The sequence below is a fragment of the Arachis hypogaea genome, chromosome 4 (assembly GCF_003086295.3).
Source record: "Arachis hypogaea cultivar Tifrunner chromosome 4, arahy.Tifrunner.gnm2.J5K5, whole genome shotgun sequence".
Classification (NCBI taxonomy): domain Eukaryota; kingdom Viridiplantae; phylum Streptophyta; class Magnoliopsida; order Fabales; family Fabaceae; genus Arachis; species Arachis hypogaea.
Window position 1 is genome coordinate 12,859,118 of NC_092039.1, and position 18,515 is coordinate 12,877,632.

The 18,515-nt window shown below is 35.5% G+C and overlaps 3 protein-coding genes across 9 annotated transcripts; all 3 read right to left on the reverse strand.

Annotated features, from left to right (window-relative positions):
• Window positions 1-1,474: 1,474 nt before the first annotated feature.
• LOC112796316 (transcription factor bHLH148) lies at window positions 1,475-2,795 on the reverse strand. Its single transcript, XM_025838696.3, has one exon. The coding sequence runs from the start codon at window positions 2,312-2,314 to the stop codon at window positions 1,643-1,645; it is 672 nt and encodes a 223-aa protein (XP_025694481.1). The 5' UTR covers window positions 2,315-2,795; the 3' UTR covers window positions 1,475-1,642.
• Window positions 2,796-9,749: 6,954 nt separating this feature from the next.
• Window positions 9,750-13,810, reverse strand: LOC112796318 (uncharacterized). 5 transcript variants are annotated; one of them, XM_025838700.3, is made up of 4 exons: window positions 13,219-13,810; window positions 11,187-12,844; window positions 10,979-11,086; window positions 9,750-10,496 (listed from the first exon to the last, which is right to left on the reverse strand). In XM_025838700.3, exons 2-4 carry the CDS (start codon window positions 11,292-11,294, stop codon window positions 10,083-10,085), a joined length of 630 nt encoding a protein of 209 aa, XP_025694485.1. In that variant the 5' UTR covers window positions 11,295-12,844; window positions 13,219-13,810; the 3' UTR covers window positions 9,750-10,082. The 5 variants fall into 5 exon arrangements, with proteins under 5 accessions (XP_025694485.1, XP_072091180.1, XP_072091178.1 ...); XM_072235079.1 differs by having other exon boundaries at window positions 11,192-11,313; window positions 13,219-13,808; XM_072235077.1 differs by having other exon boundaries at window positions 11,187-11,313; window positions 13,219-13,808.
• A 210-nt stretch (window positions 13,811-14,020) lies between these two features.
• On the reverse strand, window positions 14,021-18,191 carry LOC112796317 (probable protein phosphatase 2C 42). 3 transcript variants are annotated; one of them, XM_029297775.2, is made up of 5 exons: window positions 17,361-18,191; window positions 16,634-17,004; window positions 15,646-15,661; window positions 15,425-15,489; window positions 14,021-14,572 (listed from the first exon to the last, which is right to left on the reverse strand). In XM_029297775.2, exons 1-5 carry the CDS (start codon window positions 17,647-17,649, stop codon window positions 14,360-14,362), a joined length of 954 nt encoding a protein of 317 aa, XP_029153608.1. In that variant the 5' UTR covers window positions 17,650-18,191; the 3' UTR covers window positions 14,021-14,359. The 3 variants fall into 3 exon arrangements, with proteins under 3 accessions (XP_029153608.1, XP_025694483.1, XP_025694482.1); XM_025838698.3 differs by lacking the exon at window positions 15,646-15,661 and adding an exon at window positions 16,330-16,384; XM_025838697.3 differs by having other exon boundaries at window positions 15,425-15,661.
• Window positions 18,192-18,515: the final 324 nt, after the last annotated feature.

Below are 18,515 nucleotides of genomic sequence, written 5' to 3' on the forward strand. Positions count from 1 at the left end.
ATCATTTTTCTCTTATTTTTTTTTTAAAATAGTTCACGTCTTAAAAATATGATAAATCTCAATTTTATTTATTTAAAGAAATAGGAGCGATGATGAATTTTAGAATGAAAGAATTATTATAACATCTAATCATGGTGAATGCATCATTACTGAAGAATTAGAAGAATGATTAATAATTAGTAAGGGTGTTTAAAGAATTATCCATAAAATTTAAAGGATAAAATATTCTTTTTAATTTTAATATTTGTAATTTTTTTAAAATATTTTTAGCATTTAATTTTATTTAAATTTATCTCTAACGTTTTTTATTTGTATCAAAATTATTCCTAAACATTAATTCTATCTAAAATATTAAAGACAAAATTAAAAAAAATATATATAAATAATTTTGACATAAATAAAAAATATTAGAGACAAAATATTGATTGAGTCTAAAATACTAAAAATAAAAGACATATTTTACTTAATTTAAAATTTTAATGGGAAATTAAACTCCATCTAGATCGTTGAGTTAGGTATTTTTCATTCTTATGAAATCTTTTTATGGTGACACGCACTATTTATTTGCTTCCTCTACAGTGCCACACTAGAATGCAATTAGTGGAGGTAATAAAATGGCGGTTAAAATTTAAGTGAAATCGATTTTACGTGAAGTTGATGTTTAAAAGTCGTTAACTGAAAATTTAATTAAATCATCTAATAGTTTTTAAATATCAACTTCACGTAAAATTAACTGTACCTCAGTTTCTACCTAAAATGAGCAATAGCACCATGATGATAAAGGCTAGAATTGAATCCACTCATTCCCTAAGAAAGCGCATCACATGCATGTGCGTGTAGTTTGTGTTTTGTTCAGTTTGAGTTTCAGTTCCAGAATCTCATTAATTGAATTTATGACCATATATCATACGACAAAGGATCAGACCAATCATGAAATTAAGAAGATGCCGTGCACCCATTTTGAAGCAGAAACCCTACTGTTATTTACACCATCACCCATGCATTTTGAACTGATTTTGCTTAAGGACAAAATTCATAAGCATGCATTTAAGTTAGTAGATACTAATCCTTTGCTTAATCCTTCATCACATTAAACGATAATATAATACACCTTAGTGGATTTTAATTTGTGTTTGACTAAATCAATGGGATGCAAGCGATTGAAAACCAAAACAAGATTTTACGGGGACAAATTAACAAGATCAAAATAATAACAAGATATATCGATAACCAAGATTCAACACATAATCACCTCAATAAATTTAAAAAAAAATGATATATTATTATTGCAGAAAAGCTTGTATATATGTATACCTATGTAATTAACCAAAAGTAATAATTATCATGCACCTTGTTTAGTAATAATTGTTTTTTTTTAAATATAAAATTATTTAATTGTTGTTAACTCACCTCATGTCACCCATTTAACATTCTTATAAACATGTTTAATTTCAAGCCAAGTAGTATTATACTATTATCAGATTAATCATTTACTTCATTTTTTTTAAAGAAAAAAAAGACATATACATACATACATACATGTTATTAACACACACGCACACGACACGACACAGAAACCAATAATTTTTTAAATAAAAAAATTACAAACTGAAAAGGGGAGGGTGTGATGATCATGAGAATCTCAGGTGGGAGGAGCATGACCGGAGGAAGAAGAAGAAGAAGAAGAAGAAGAAGAAGAAGGAGAAGAAGAAGAATTCGCTAACAACAAGTTAGCGAGAGCAGTCATGGCGCGAACCTGCATCTCAAGAGCAGGTATATAATCAATGGCTTCTTCTAGAATCACCGGAAGAGGTTCCTTCCTGCAACCAGGAACCAACCTTCCCAACAACCTCACTTTCTTCTGAACCGCCGGAACTGTCTTTACCTTCAATCGAACCACGTTCAACCGGGTTCTTGTTCTTCTCGACCTGACCACCGGTCCCACTCTTTTCTTCTTCTTCTTTATCTTGTTCTTCATGAAGCTCAGCTTGAGCCGGTTCGTGAGTATGGCGCGGCTCCACCGGCTTCTACCTCTTGCGGCGCTGGCAAGAACTCTGTCGGCGGTTTCGCGGATGGATTTACCGCCGCCCGAGAGGGTGGATCCGGCGAGGGCTTGCCGGAGTTTGGTGGAGTAGAGGTTTTGTTGTGTTTGGGATTTCCATTTGTTGACTTGGCGGTTGTTCTTCTGTTTGTGGTTCTTGGAATGAGGCTTTTTCTTCTTGTTGTGGTTGTGCACGTGCGAGTCACGTGATGGGGTAGAGGTGAGTGCTGTTGGAATCAGAGATGATGAACCCATCTCTGAATTGAGTTTCATGGTTTGTGTTTGTGAGAGAGAGGAAGTTAAAGCTTCTATGTTTTTGAGATTTCTATTTAAAGGAAAAGGGAAAATTGGGGAAATTTATTTAATTTATATTGGATTGGAAAAAGGACGAAAGAAAACGGAAAAAAAGAAGAAGGTGGTGGAGAGAAGAACGGAACGGGAACGGGGTTGAAGAAGCTAAGGATGGAGGGGGTGGGTGAGGTGTCCCTTCAATGGAGGTTGAAGGGGAGAGACTAATGGTGGGGGACACTTATATAATAGGGACTCACAACACCCCCTTTCCCTTTCATATTCTTGTTAATAATTTAGATTAATTAAAACTAAGATTTAAATGTTTAAAGCTTAATCACACTTGACCAACTATAATTGGATTTAGTGAAACAAGTTCATCTATTTATTATACACTAAGGTGTAAATAGCTCGGATGATAAACTATGGGTTGACTTGACTTGTTTGATAAAAAAAATTTGTATATTTAAAGAATTATTTTTCATTTGTATATCTATTTTATTATTAATATTAGATTAACAGTAGATTTTACTCATATATATAATCTAAATGTAAGGATAGTAAAGTGGGTCAGCTTGCTTTTGCCCCGCCAAAGTTCTTTATAAAATAGGACGGATTGGCTCATTCTGCTAAAGTGATATAGGTTAAACTTGTTATTTCGCTTCGTTAAAAGGCAGAATAACAAGTTAGTAGGCCAGCTCGCCTTCTCTTTTTTTTTTTAAATAATTTATATTAAATATAACATAGTCCAACATTCAAAATCAAAATAGTAATTCAGAAGACTAGCAAAATAAACAATGAACTAGAATAAAATAAAAAGAATTAAGAATCACAAAAAATTAAGGACAAATTAGCACCTATAATGAAATTAAATGTTCCACAACAGAACTAATTTGATAACATTTTAACAATAAAAAAAAGCTTCAACCGGATGAATCTGGAAGAACTGCTTGACTGAGAGGTTGGTCGATTGGAGAAGCGCTGTCACGGCTGGGTCGTGATTGATGGCTGAACTGAGACATAGAGGTTGCTGAGCTGAGACATAGAGATTGCTGGTGCACGTTAACTGCGGAAGAGAGACAACTGAACAGAGGGGGAGGTTGGCCGCTGAGCGTCCTAAACAGAGGGGATCGTTGTAACAGCCCAAACCACCCGCTAGCACGATATTGTCCGCTTTTGCACGTAAGGCTTCACGGTTTTGCCTTTGAAAATAGGGATGATAGCCGAAACCCCCCCACACTCACTCGTCAAAACGCATCATGCTAGGGAGAGGTATTCACGCCCTTATAAGGCATGCTTCGTTCCCCTCCCCAACCGATGTGGGACCTTACAATCCACCCCCCTAAGGAAGCCCAGCGCCCTCGCTGGTACATCGATCCAGGCTCTGTCTCTGATACCATCTGTAACAGTCTAGACCACTCGTTAGAACGATATTTTCCACTTTGGCACATAAGGCCTCACGGTTTTGTCCTCCATTCTAGGAGCCGAGGGGCCTAGGCCTTCGCCCAGACTACCGGGCCCAACTCTCAACTTGGAGTGGGTAGGCCAACAGTTTGCTCTTTGCAAGCCCAACCTAGCAAGCCGAAGCACCTGTTCCATCACCTTAGTTGCCCCCATTTGGGTCACAGGCTGGCGTTTGAGATCCTGAAGAGAATTGGGCCAGTGGCTTATTGAATTTCCTTACCACCGTATCTTTCAAATTTACACGATGTGTTTCATGTGTCATAGCTTCGGAAGTATACTCCTGACGCAAGTCATGTTTTAAAACCGGAACCAATCCAAATAAGAGAAGATCTAACACTTCCAGTAACTCTGGTGAGAATTGATGACATCAGTGTTAAACGGTTACGCGAAAAGGAAGTATCATTGGTAAAAATAGCTTGAAGTCGAGCTGGTATCGAGGAACATACCTGAGAACTCGAATCAGATATGCGAAAGAACTACCCACATCTCTTTTCAGGTAACTGAATTTGAATTTTGAGGGCAAAATTCTTTATTAGGTGGATAGGATATAAACCCTGGTTAAATTAGTATATAATTAGTCAATAAATTAGTTTTTAATAAGGAAGATTAGAAATACGAATATTATATCAAATTAGGGTAGAGCTCATTGAAACGAGAATTTTGACACTAATTTCGAAGAAAATGCCTCATGCTAGGGAGAGGTATCCACACCCTTATAAGGCATGCTTCGTTTCCCTCCCCAACCGAATGTGGGACCTTACAATCCACCCCCCTAAGGGAGCCCAGCGCCCTCGCTATCACATCGATTCAGACTCCGACTCTGATACCATCTGTAATAGTCCAGACCACCCGCTAGCACGATATTGTCCGCTTTGGCACATAAGGCCTCACGGTTTTGCCTTTGATGATAGGGATGATAGCCGAAACCCCCCACACTCACTCGTCAAAACACGTCATGTTAGGGAGAGGTATCCACAGCCTTATAAGGCATGCTTCGTCTCCCTCCCCAATCGATGTGGGACCTTACAATCGTCGCCGCTGGTGCTTGCTAGACTAAGAGAGAGAGCATTCGGCCTTTGGCCTTCGCGGCTGTGACTTGTGAGGGAGAGAGAGAGGAGAGGTCGTGACAGAGAGAAACGCAAGGACGCTGGTGAGCTACGAGACAGAGAGCCGAATCATCATTGTCGCAGTGATTCAGGTATTTTCTGGGCTCCGGGCGACTTCGATCCGCGAGAGAGAGAGAGAGAGAGAGAGAGAGAGAGAGAGAGAGAGAGAGTTTCGTGAAGGGGAGAGATAGAGGGAAGGTCGCCGAGTGTGCCACCGGTTCTTTAAGCTGTTGCGGCTCAACGGTGCTGCGTTGCTACCTATGAGAGAGAGAGAGAGAGAGAGAGAGAGAGAGAGAGAGAGAGAGAGAGAGAGAGAGAGAGAGAGAGAGAGAGGGTTGACGACTCGCCGTTGTAAAAGACTGAAGAGGGCAAGAGGAGGGAGGCTCTGACTCTGCCTCTACATGTGTTTTCCGTGTGAAAGTGGTGTAAAGAAAAACCCTAATCTTATAATGTGATATTTATATGAGTGAATAAAAGTCCAAAATATCCTTAAAAATTTACCAGCCCGTTTCGCTCTGCCAATTTGACGGTGCAAGTTTTGCAGATTTTTAAAAATTAGCAGGTTTAAAATCTTGTCCCAGATCGCTTTTTGACGATTTGATCGGACGGTTTAATCCGTTTTGCTACCGCTACTCATATTTATCTATTTCTCGACTTAATAATCTAATATGTGTACAGTGTACACCAAATTATTTATAGTATATTCATTATCTCTTAATAAATAAATTAGACATTGTTTTCAATTAAGAAGGTTTGACAAAATTATATGCATATATAACAAAGAAAAAGTTAAATAAAATATTAGGAAATTTTTATTAAAAAAAAAGCTCGTTGATATTTTAAGGTCTAAAATATTTACTTTATTTTTATTTTTAGTTTTGCTAGTAACATTTTTTATAAGATATTAGCTAAGAATAAAATGTTAAGCTTCAAGTATATTTACTCTAATGCTTTTTTTTATGAAAAAAAAATATACTTTCTTAACCAATACATCTAGGACAAATGATTTATTTAGGTGTTGTGTAAACTAATTAAGTGATAAAAGATTAGGAAAGAGATTAAGAGTAATGAACTTTTGATGACAACACTTCTATTAATAACTCAAATAAGCAATACAAAAATAAAGAAGTAACAAAATAGTGGAGAGCAATTATTGAGACTTTCGGTAATATTACAAGAGAATGAATTAATTTTGTTAATTAAGAAAATTTAAGTCGAACTTCTTGTTGGGAAAACAGCTAAAAATTGAGATGATATAGAATTGTAGGTTTATATTGGAATATATATTGCATTGAAAAGATATATATTTGTATGTAAAAGGTTGTGTTATAAGTTCTATACAATAAAATTCAGTAGAGAAAACAAAATTGAAGTTTAGACAATATAATTACGTAGAAAGAAGAATAGTACTAGTTTGAATTGAAAGGCATAGAGATAAAACAAAAGGAAAAAAAATGTGCAGAATCATTACACTATATGTTAGCATGTACAATTTCTTTTACAGAACGGGTATTTTGTGAGAAAATTTAATAGTACAAAGATAATATAATTTTTAGAATTGTATAAAATATAATATCGAATAAAGTATCGAAAACAGTATTGGGATATAGTTAGGTTTATTTAATTTTCTATACATTTGCTCTTAGGTGTTGTATTATTACAAGCATTATACTCTTTTTTATATTTAAATAGCTTTCGGCCAGGAGCATGTTGGAGCCAACCCGATCTTTCAAATCGCATCCAATGGATTTCAGTATCATAAAGTCATTAGGTTGAAGAAAAAGACAATCCCCTACAATATACTAATAGCTATTAAACCATACTAAACCAATAATAACTAGCTAGAACAGCATATAACCAGCAACTCGCATAAGATTATCACACACTAACACTAGTAGTATTTATCAAAACATTTTTTAAATTATTATTTTTGGGATCACCCAATAATCTCTGTGAAGGTTCATACTTATAATTACACTAAATAATTTCATTTTCAACAAAAAGACCAATATTTTTTTCATATTAAAAAAAATCAGCCTCATTATTGTCTCTCTTTATTGGAATGCTCGAGTTTTACTTTATTCACACTTTTGGAATTTGGAATTTGCATACAAAACAGAAAAACTAAACACTCAATATTCCATATTAATTTGCAAAGAATCTTATTTGTTCTATTATTTATTAAGTAGTAAATATATAGATTATTCTTGTCTAATTGATTAATATTATTAGAAGAAAATAAAAATTCAGAACACCTAATAAGAATATCTCTCTTATTGGAGGAGGAATTCAATATGATCAATAGTATTGATGCATGCAATTGCCTTTAAATCGGCTTATTGACTGAACTGAAATTGAGCCCCCACCCCAAAAAAACAAATTTTTTTTTTCTTTTCATTCCGTGCAACGGCTAGCCGCTAGTGTCTATCGTCCTATGTCTATACAAAAACTGGTCATATATAATCTTTTTTTTTTTGTGTGTGATAAAAATATTGTTAATGAAATTTGTGTCAAATTTTCAATATACTCCCCTCTAAATATATTGCAACAAGTTTGAGTGTAGCATAATAAGAAAAAAGAAGAAAAGTTCAGTGGAATATATATTTCATATTCTCAAAACTTTATATATGTTTTCTGTTTTATTATATATAAAAATAAATTTTAAAAAAATTTAAAGAAAGATATTGGCTAGAATAATCAGATGGTTCAATCCAATCTATTAAATTTATTGTCCCATTTAAATTCATTTTATTTACGAATCATAATTTTTTAGTCTTAACTGTTTATATTTAGTTTGATGGATTAAACGGGCTATCCGTTTATATTTTTTATTTTTTAAAAAATATTTTAACAAAAAGATTATTTTTCTTCAAAAACTTAAACAAACATCATTTTTAATTGATGAAGTTTTTTTTAAAAAATATAAAAAATTTAAATAAATTATCCATTTTTGTGGCCTAATTCAAAATTTAAACAAACTTAATTTTATAAACAAATACTCACTCGTTTAAATAGATAAAATAGATTGATCCGATAAATTTAGAGTATTTTAACTATCCTAATATTTACCCGGGCAACAGTCCCATACATAATACTATATTTTAATCAATTTAATCCTCAATTATTAGCCGGTGAGAAGGAAGCAGTCAAGCAGAAAATGGTGTCCCGTCCTACTTGCTTTTTGATTAAGTATTTCAGAGCAGGCTTCCCATGAAGGCCCCATTTGCACTTTGTGTGCTTTAATAACTAAAACCAATACTAACAATAATTCATACTTCTTAGTGCTAATTATGGGGCTCAATGTTGTCGATACTTCATTGGATGAAGCACCAGAGTCAATATACCAGAACAGAAAGCTAAATACCCACCTATACATATCAATAAGACAATACTAAATGAGGTTTAAACCAAGGTGCAATAAAAAGACTGTTAAATCATAAGGATGCAAACAAATTGAAATTAAAATACTGACGAAAATTTTTTATTAATAATGTACCTAAAGGTATTAAATAAGAAAATCTTACTGTTAAGCAGTGCCTGCTTAGAATATCTCAGTCTTTTATTCTCCCATAGCAGTTAAGTAGCATGGAATAGTGTGTGTCTAACTCTGCATATAACGATGATTCAATATGCATATCACAAAATTCATAACCATTTCGAATTGAAGATCTGTTTGTTAATTCAACCAATCTAAATACCTTGGTCATACCAAATTAGGAACACTGAGCCATAGCTAAGGTTGTTCTACTTCGTTACACGCCGAATCCCATCAACTTATAGCATTCCACAGACAAGTAGTATCACAATTTTCAAAAATGACAATCTCAAGACTAAGGTACGTAAATAAGGCAATCCTGATACTAAGTTAAAAGGATTTTTGTTGATTCCGTTCTTGCTTAGTTCACTATGCTCTGAACATGTACATGCTAGACAAATTAAAATTAATTCTTTCATTAATCGAGGTGTAATAAATATATTGATGAAACATGTATTGGCGCATATTTGTGGTGTAACAGATTAGAACTCCTGTTTATGCATGATTGTACGTATAATGGATTTTTATATTATTTTTTTAATAGCATTAATTTACAAAATAATAAGACACCAAAAAAAAATTTACAAAATAAAGTGTACCCCTCTTAGTATATATGAAGAGTAGTACATATAATAGCTCGTGTAGAAAGGATAAGTACAAAATTAAGTAATAATTAATCGTTAATAATTAAACATAAGTAAAAAATTGAAACACTTTAAAATGTGAGGCACAAAATCAAAGTTTTGGCTGGGTTATCTAATATAAATTTTACTATCACATGAAACAAAGGGGTTGGAAAGTAAATTCCAACCAATCAATGTCGGAGGATCTTTTCAATAAATAGTGCTTAGTGGCACTAATTGTCTGATGAATATTCACTTTGAAAGAATAGCTAAGAAAAAATTTATTCAGTGTCAATGTTCTATGGCCATTGTTTGTCATTTTCTCCTGTAACCTTTTAAATTACATACTTCCATGATATATTGATATGGACAACGTTAGAAGAGTGACTTCTGAAAGTTCAGAGAGTGTATGGACAGAGTTCAGAGAGAGAGAGAGAGAGAGAGATGAATAAGACTCTCATTGATCACAGTGGAATTCTATCCTTATATACATGTGTTCTTACATAACTAACTTCCATATATAACTAACAGAATTACCAGCTCTGCCAAACTAACTAACCACCACTTACTGTATTAAACGACTCTGACTAACTGAGTTTTGTTAAATATCTACATACATATTGCTTATAGGGTATGGCCTAAGCTATATCAGATAACATAGCACGTCGTCAAGACATGATGAAACAAATAAAGGTAGCAACAAATTCACAATTAAATTGCTTAGAAACTGTTAAAATATTTCTGCAGTAAAACATGATCTTGATGGATCTAATGTATGACATAACACCTGTTTTTTCAGTGGAGTATATAACACTTGAATTATAGTATTAGAAAAAAGTTAAAGAAAAAAAAAAAGAAACGATAACCTAGACAAGGGTCCAAAAGAATAAATGCATCCTGATCCGTACCCAGGAATTATGTGGTGAGTAGCAAACTCAAAGATAGGTAATTCTGTTAAAGCAGTCTCACATTCTGGTATTTTAGGTGAGAGCAGTCTATATGCATATCAACCACAGCGAAACAATTCAAGTCGGCACCACTCCACTTGGAATACCTGAATTGAAGAAAAGCATAAACCACACGACAATTATCCAAACGAAGAAGCATAGAAATACCGTTCGAATTTTTTCTGATGACACTTTGTTAAAGCAGTCTGTGTCCTCTGGCATGTTCTTTGTGCTGAGATCCTGTATGGTATACTCAATTATTTCACCAATCAGTTTCCTATAGTGCGGAGCAACATTGGAGGACTTGAGGAGATGAACTTTTGATTTTTTGAGGAAATTAAGAGCAATCTCTGCCTCCACAGAATTGAACTTGAAACCATCCAACTCACAGTCATCAATAGTTGAACCAGTTCCTGTTACATCATTGGTAATTTCAGAGAGAGTTGTATCCGTTGGAAGCAAGGTCACGGAAGGAGTTTCTTCCAATAAGGTCTGAAATAGAAACATCAAATATATTATCAACAATTTGAATCAGGTAAATCCTCCACTATATGTTCGTATTCCTTTCGTCAGAATCAAAACAGTTGCAGTATCCCTAATAAGAATCGCTCTAGTGAAAATTCAACACATCTACGAAATGTATCACATAAATAATTACACACAAGACACAACATGCACACCGAAAAATTTTCAAGTCTGCTTAAATTACATTGAAGATCATAAAATTTTATGCACATAAAAGCATTGAAGTATGCTTAAATTAGAATCTAGTTACAGAAATTATTACAAATATTAGCGATAAGTAAACAGATCTAAGAGTGAGAGTTGAGCCACAAAACAACTACACAGAGAATATTTTCAAGTAAAACTTAAATTAGATAAAAGAACAGCAAAATTACGAAATCCGCTTATGAAATTTGCGTTTAAATAAAAAAGAAAAAAAAAAGGTAGAAATACTCAGGATTCGAACTTACCTTAGCATCATCGTTGTAGTTTAGGTAGGAGATCTCAGAGATCGGTGAGGAGTCCACGGAATCCTCAGAAACGCAAGTGAATTCTGCATTCAAGTTCTTGCGGGTGATCTGGCTCGAAAGAGAAGAGACAGAAGAATGGAATGTGAGAAAAGGAAAAATGAAGAAGAAAACGGGGGAAATGCGAGCGATTAGGGTTCACAAGGCGTGCCTTACTAGATTTCTTGGAAGAGGGAACTTTGGATTTGGCATGGTGATTCTCTGCGGAGCGAGTAGAGAGAGAGAGCTTCAGTGGTGTTTGGAGTTGGTGATCCTTCATTTGGCGGGAGAAAGCTTTTCTGTGTGAAAGAAAACGTTCAAATATTTTCTATTTATAGTAAAAAAACGATGGTTTGCATCAGAATGCTGCTATCCTTTAAGGGGTATTATTGTCCAGTGAGCCATATACGCCAGATTTTCTTTTATTGTTCTCAAATAGGTGAATGAAAGGGTTTTTTTTTTAAATAGATAAAATAAATATTTTATTTTTCAAAATAAACAATTTGTAGCACTTTTATCAAAAGATATGTCCAGTTTTATTTTGTTTATAGTTTTATACTGTAAACGAGATACGTAAAGAATTATTATGTTTACAATGTAAATAAGATACATTACGACAAATTTTCAGAAGATATAAAAGGATGTGCAATCCTTTGTATTTTTCACAAACATCTCACTTCTTCCATTAAGCCAAAATGTCTAATGGTGGTGGATATATGGTTGTAAGTATGTATTCCAATTGCCATATGAGAAATAGTGACATCGAGATCATATTTGAGTGTTCGGCGAGTTAGTTCTTTGTCCGAGCTGAAGAGTCTAATATTGAGTAGCGTTGGTGATAGCGGGAGAAAAGAGATAGGAATGGTGGAGTATAGGTTGCTAGCACTGATGGAAAATGGAGTTTTCCGATTTCGTCTGTTTTGCCTCCATGATGACGAGCATGTGCGGTTCATATTTGACATTCATGAGAGAATCATGACGAACAAGTTATGAAGCTTTCTACAGAAGTCGGTGATCTTGGTGGCGGTGGATCTGACCACTCGGATTTCCTGCAGGACAACCCACCTCTCGCACCACCACCAATACACGTTGCGAGTCTAGTGGAAGACATGGAAGTAGATGGTGAGGAATCCGACGAGGAGTATGTTGCGGATAGCAACGACAGTGGTTCTTCTGAAGATGATGACGACGAGGAGTTTGTACCTTAGATGCTAGTGGAGGCATCAGTTCGGTATCTTCGTCCTGCCCCGCAACCAATTCCGACCTTATCAGCTGTACCCAGTCACTATCAAACGTTGGATCTGGACACGATGCAACATAGGTGAAGACGATTACAACTTAGACGGTAGTGTGGAGTTTAGGGTTTGCCACAGATTCAAGATTAGAGATGCAGTGATGAAGGGTGTGAAGAATTACAGCATCCGCAGAAGTGCTGGGTATCAAGTAGTGGAGTCGAACCGATTAAAGTACCATGTTCATTGCTGATAATATACAGCTGGATGCCCGTGGAATCTCTATGTTGTCCTCCGACAGAATCTCAGATATTGGTGAGGCATCGTTTAACTGTGGTGTAATTAATATTGTTTATCACTGTTATATTTTGTGTAAATGCCAACCATGTATGTGTTATTTCATTAGGAAGACGTGTAGGGTTGGAGGAGCGCACACGTGTTTAGCACCAACCATGTCTTAGGACTATCGACAGTTGGACAGCAGCCTCATCTGTCGTGACATCCTGTCATTGATACAGTCCAACACATCCATCAACATCCTTATACTACAAGGCGCAGTTAGGCAAAGCTATTACTTCAAACCCTCGTATAGAAAAATCTGGATGACAAAACAAAAGGTAATTGCGCAGATATACGGCGATTAGGAAGAATCATACAATCAGGTGTCTAGGTTGCTGCAAGCACTGCAGAATTATTGTCCCGGAACAATAAGGTGCCTAATTAAATAATTAATAACTAATTAATAAACATATGCTTAATAACTTAGTTTAAAGAAAAACAAACCTAAACAAACATTTAAATAACAAATCCATTTTAAAATATGCCTAAAATCATACCCTATCATTTAAACCATTGCTAATAATATATTCATTCGCTTAACATATACTGCAGACTACTTTTATAAAAGTACCCTAAGTATGGCTACACACATGTATGCTTTAACATAAACATAAAACAAAAAACAACACCAACCTCAAAGTCGGTTGCCCCAGCAATGTGCCATGTCGCGTTCAATCAGTTGATGTTCACATCATGTACATCGGCACGCGACATAATCTCGTAGTAATTCGAAAATTTGATTAAAAAAGGATAAAAGTGAGAGAAAAATGTAAAATCAATGCACTCTTATTTTGTTTACACTATAAATGAGATAAGAAATACAATGCATTTTAATAAAAATATTGCAAATTATTTATTTTAAAAAATAAAATATTTATTTTATTTATTAAAAAAATCCCTGAATGAAATTGTCCATCCAAAAATATAGAGGATCTTGTAGGCAGTTTTACCCAATTTTTAACTGTGTTCAAAATTTTTAATCAAATCATTCGAATTGTACACTGTTTAAAACTCTCAACTTTGCAATATCAAACTAACATGATGATTAATGAGTTATTCTAAAATGTGTTATAGGTTTCAACGCAACTGTGCTGGATCAGGAGAGAGATAATAATGGTTTTTGTTTTCGCATTGGCACCTCGAGGCAGATTGAATTTGAAGTTACCTCAAATGAAGTAACATTTAACGGAAGTCAATGACTTCAAAAAAAAAAAAAAAAAAAAGAGTCTAAAGTCTAAACGATAAAATCAATCCTCAGATGGGGTCGCTGTGGTCACCAAACGTAATTGTCGCAAAATTCTAACTTTAAAGATGATGAATTCAGCAATCATAAACAACGGCACACGTAAACTTCTTGTATAATATACGAAACTCAGACTGATAAGTGTGTGTAAAGGATTGAGTCCAGAGAGTGGGGGCTATTGCTAAATCAAAATGGCTTGATGAAATTTTTCTTCTAATATTTTAATTAATGGATAAATTTTTCTAATAACAAGTGTTATGATAGGTAGGAGCCTCACGAATTAGTTGTTTTGTCTCTCAGCATTCTCAATAGGTGCCATAGCAGAGTGAATGGTATATTCTAGCAACACTGCCGGTGATAGAACCCAATCTTATCCACTGGAACAGTTGCCAGAACACAACATAACACCCCCCGTATAACACAAAGACAAAGCAGACAAAGCCATGCATGTTTACAAGCCGTCCAAAAAGAAAGGGGGAAAAAGGAGAAAAGAAGAGCATGTTTACATTGGTAGAAACTAGGGAGAGTGAGTCAGTGATCGAGGGCGCTGCGAATGGATAGTGGAGGGTGGAGAAGGGTGCCTCTGGAGATAAGGTCGTGGTTTAAGAATAAAACAATAACAGTTATATCATCGTGAAAATGGCGCCGAACCTTCTTGTCTATCTTCCTCAGGTCTGAATATCTCATTTCTCGTTTTCTTGCTGCTTCCTGTAGTGCAGCCTTCACTAGCCTCTTCGCACTACCCTGCACCCATATACGAGCTTTCTCATCAACTATTATGCCAACGTATAGGTAGACATAAAATCACATAACAGCTGATTAATAAAATCTCAAAAACTAAAATGCAAAGCCATATCATGATATGGCAACTCAAAAACTTAGTTTAACCTATAAAGTCTTCTGCAGCATACCAATAAAGTAAGAGGTAGCAATAAAGAAAAAGCAAATGTCTAAGTGGTTTCCCCTTTATTGAGTTAAGATCATGAGAGCAAAAGAGAAGTTAATGTTGCATCATCTACAGGTCAAGCTATTGTGGTGGGTTAGGTTGTTAAAAGTCAATAAATAGAAAGATACATAATCATGGAAATTATGTTATACGAATATTTAAGTAATTTAACAACTAAGAAGCCCTGTAACGTAGGGTGGACTAAATTTGCAGGCATACAGAATGACAATCTTTTCCGCTCAATATTTGCCAGAAAAGAATCCTTGCACTCATCTTGGAATTGCATTTTTAATGTTGCCAAGAAAGAATATATAAACGGGAATAGGAAGTGATGAGGATTAAGGAGACTCAAAACTTTAAACTAAATGAATAAAGCTTCAAGCACAAGGCTAGCAGTTGAGATAGGGGGGTCGACTGAACAGTAAATATGTGTGACTTGTCAAACCTATGACAGAAGGCAACAGAAACTACTCCATTCACAATAGTATTGCAAGAAAATGGGGGGTTACACTCAGATAACCTGTTGTATGAATTGAAACTTAAATTATTAAACTAAAGCAATTTGTAGCCAGAAAAATGCAGAGAGCAACAACACAATGATTCCCATACAGATATTAGTGAAAGAAAGGAGAAAGAGGGGGGATCCTTACCACACGTGGATTGCTGTGAACAATATCCACTGCTCTTTCATTACTCAGGTGCTCCCATAAACCATCTGATGCAAATATAAGGAAGGAATCATTTGGTTGGAGAGGATGAGAAATAATAGTTGGATTAGCAGACAAGATAGGCATGTTCATTGGTTCAGGAAGTCTGAATTTGGGATTAATTGGTTCCCGGTTAAACTGCGCATGTTTCATATATACGTCACCTATAGATCTAGAAACCTGCACCAAACATCATGGAAGTGTGATACAATGTTGTCATTATTCCAGTGTGAAAAGTAATACTAACAAAAGAAAAAAAAAAGGATAATGGTTGCAAGAGTTAGCAGCAAAACTGGACCCAGTGACTAACCAGCAAATACAGACTTGATTAATTGAATAAAACAATGAAATACATCTGGAAAAAAATGTGTTCAAATTAGCTGTGAAAAAAAAATAATTAATATATTATATAAAAATTGATTTATCTTAAATCAAATATTTCAGACCAATTTTGGGAGTTTGGACCATTGTCCCCTGTTAGCTTCACGAACAAATTCCTGATGCATTTAGTCTTGTTCCTTGCCACGGTATTGTTCAATAAACTTAGAATTTGTTCATCAAAGCTTCACTAAATATACTTCCCAAGTTTGTCTTGCTTCTATAATGGGATTGTTCAATAACCTTAGAATCAAACACCAAGAATAACTAACTATACTTCCTAAGTGAGTTTCTTGCTTCTAAATTCTAATATATGTGATAGAACCAAACATCAAGCTTAACTAAGTAAACTTCCCAAGTGAGTCTCTTCCTTCTATTATATGTAACAGTATGCCACAAGGCCTAAGTTAATATGATAAGAAGTTAAGTGCAGAATTTAGTAGAATAAGAGTAGTTTTTTGTGCACTAACCAATAAGAACAATGTTTAACATTCCCAGTTTACTTTTACAAGCATTCTGGCAGAACTGTGGCAAGACACACCAGAACATAGTGAGGATGAGAATATCAGATAAAATAAGGCATGGGACACACAAGGCAGTGAAGGCACTGTTTTCCCTAACATCAAAACTCAATACACAATTTTCACATAGATCACAGCACCTCAACAGAACAGACACTGGAGAATTCAAGTAATAAATGTTTGATCACATTCATGAAGATGCTGGTATAACATGATTAACTTTTCCAGAGGAAGAAAGAAGCGTGTAAATTACCTGAATAATGCCTTTTACTCTCCACACTCCATGTTTAAGGACAACAATTTGGGGATCATCAGGATGCAATTCTTTAAGCTCCTGCCTAACAGCCTCAAGATTTGCATTGTGTTCAGCAGATAGCTGAATCGCTGCTACCCCACCAGTGTTGCCAACTTTCTTACCCAACACAACACGGGAATCTCCTAGATTCGCCACGAATAGCGTCTGCTGGAAGATCACTCCAACCAGACAGCATGTCCCGGTAGTGGCAACTTGAGGCCGAGTACTCCACAGATCAGAAACAAGAGCAGTGAACCCTTCCTCAGTTCTCCGGAACGCAGTTTGAATAGTCTCGGCCGTCACAACCCCCTGTGACTCAGCTGACGCAGCTGCACACAAACAACAAACAGAAAGCCTAATACAGCTCAATAAGAAGTGCCCCTTCACCAAATAAATAAATAAACCATGAACGAGAAACCAAAAAATAGAGACTGAAAGTCTAATAAAAAATTTAGTTCAAATCACATCCAAAATCAATTCACAAGCCAAAAGAGAAGTTATTGATAGAGACAGAGCAACTACTTCACAGTTCACACACACTTCATCAGTGATTCACGTGAAAAACGAAAAAAGGAACAACTTTTTCAAACAATCACGAAAAGCGAATCGATTGAAAGATCATTCATAAGTCATAAGAAATAGCAAAGCGAACTCGTAATTGAGAAGAACTCTAAAATTTGGGAACCTTGAAAGTTGCGGAACAAGTTATCGCAGACATAGCGTGAGGCGTCGGGGCCACCGTGGCCGTCGTAGACGCCGACGAAGGTTCCGAGGGGACCGGACTCGATCTGGCTCTGATCCTCGAGGACCTGGTTAGCCTGGACAACGGCCATCGAGAATTCGCCGGAGCCGTACCTTCCGACATCGCGGAACCAGAGAAGGCCGTCCTTGCCTTCCCTTCCGGCGGCGGAAGAGACAGCATCACCGCCGCCGTGGCCGAACGGCTTCCAACATAGAGAAAGAAGATTCATCATACAACATCTCTCAGAAACCCTAACCCTAGTGCTTCTTCCCCCAACCCTAAACCCCTAACAACACCGGAAAAAAGGGACCTTATGGTTCCAATGGGGAAAGGTTGATGGCGGTGATGTTGTAGAGAGGGAGAGAGAAGAGAGAGAGATGAGAGAGAAAGGGGGCTGCCTTTGTGGGTGAATGTTATCGAAGAAAGTGTGCGCACGATAAGGCAGGAGGCGCAGGTTAGCAAAGAGAAGAAGCGGGTGTGTTCGGTGGTAGAGGAACAGTAACAGGAACGGGCTTCTTGCTTCTCTTGTTGGGAAGGGGATGCTGTGGGGAACCACTTCTGTTTTCTTGCCTCCTTCCTTCTTTTCAATTTTGATTTTCTTTTTTATCCTCTTTTTTTCCTTCGTTTATAATTTAAGAAAAAAAATTGTACAATTAAAAAATGTTGGCTACCCAAATGTCATTGATAGTGTCTACAAATTTTTATTGAACCTTTTCACATAATACTTGTTTATTTATATGGTAATTATTATTCTTATATACAAATATTATATTAATTTCATATGAGTAATTTTTCTTGAGAAATAACTTTCTTAGCTTCTATCTCTTTTTTTTTTTTAGATTTTCACTAGGATATCTTTTATTAGATTTATCCAGGACTTAGACAAGTATTTTAGAGTTATCCTTAGCCATTTTAGAATAATCCATTCAGCTTTTAATGGTATCTTACATAAGATTTAAAATAGACTAATAAAGTGGAAAGGGAGTTTATTCAATCAGGCTGGTAGATTCTGTTTGGTTAATTCTGTTGCAGTCGCTATTTCCACATACTAGATGTCAGTCTCTATTTTTCCCAAAAGAATCATTAGTAAATTGGAGT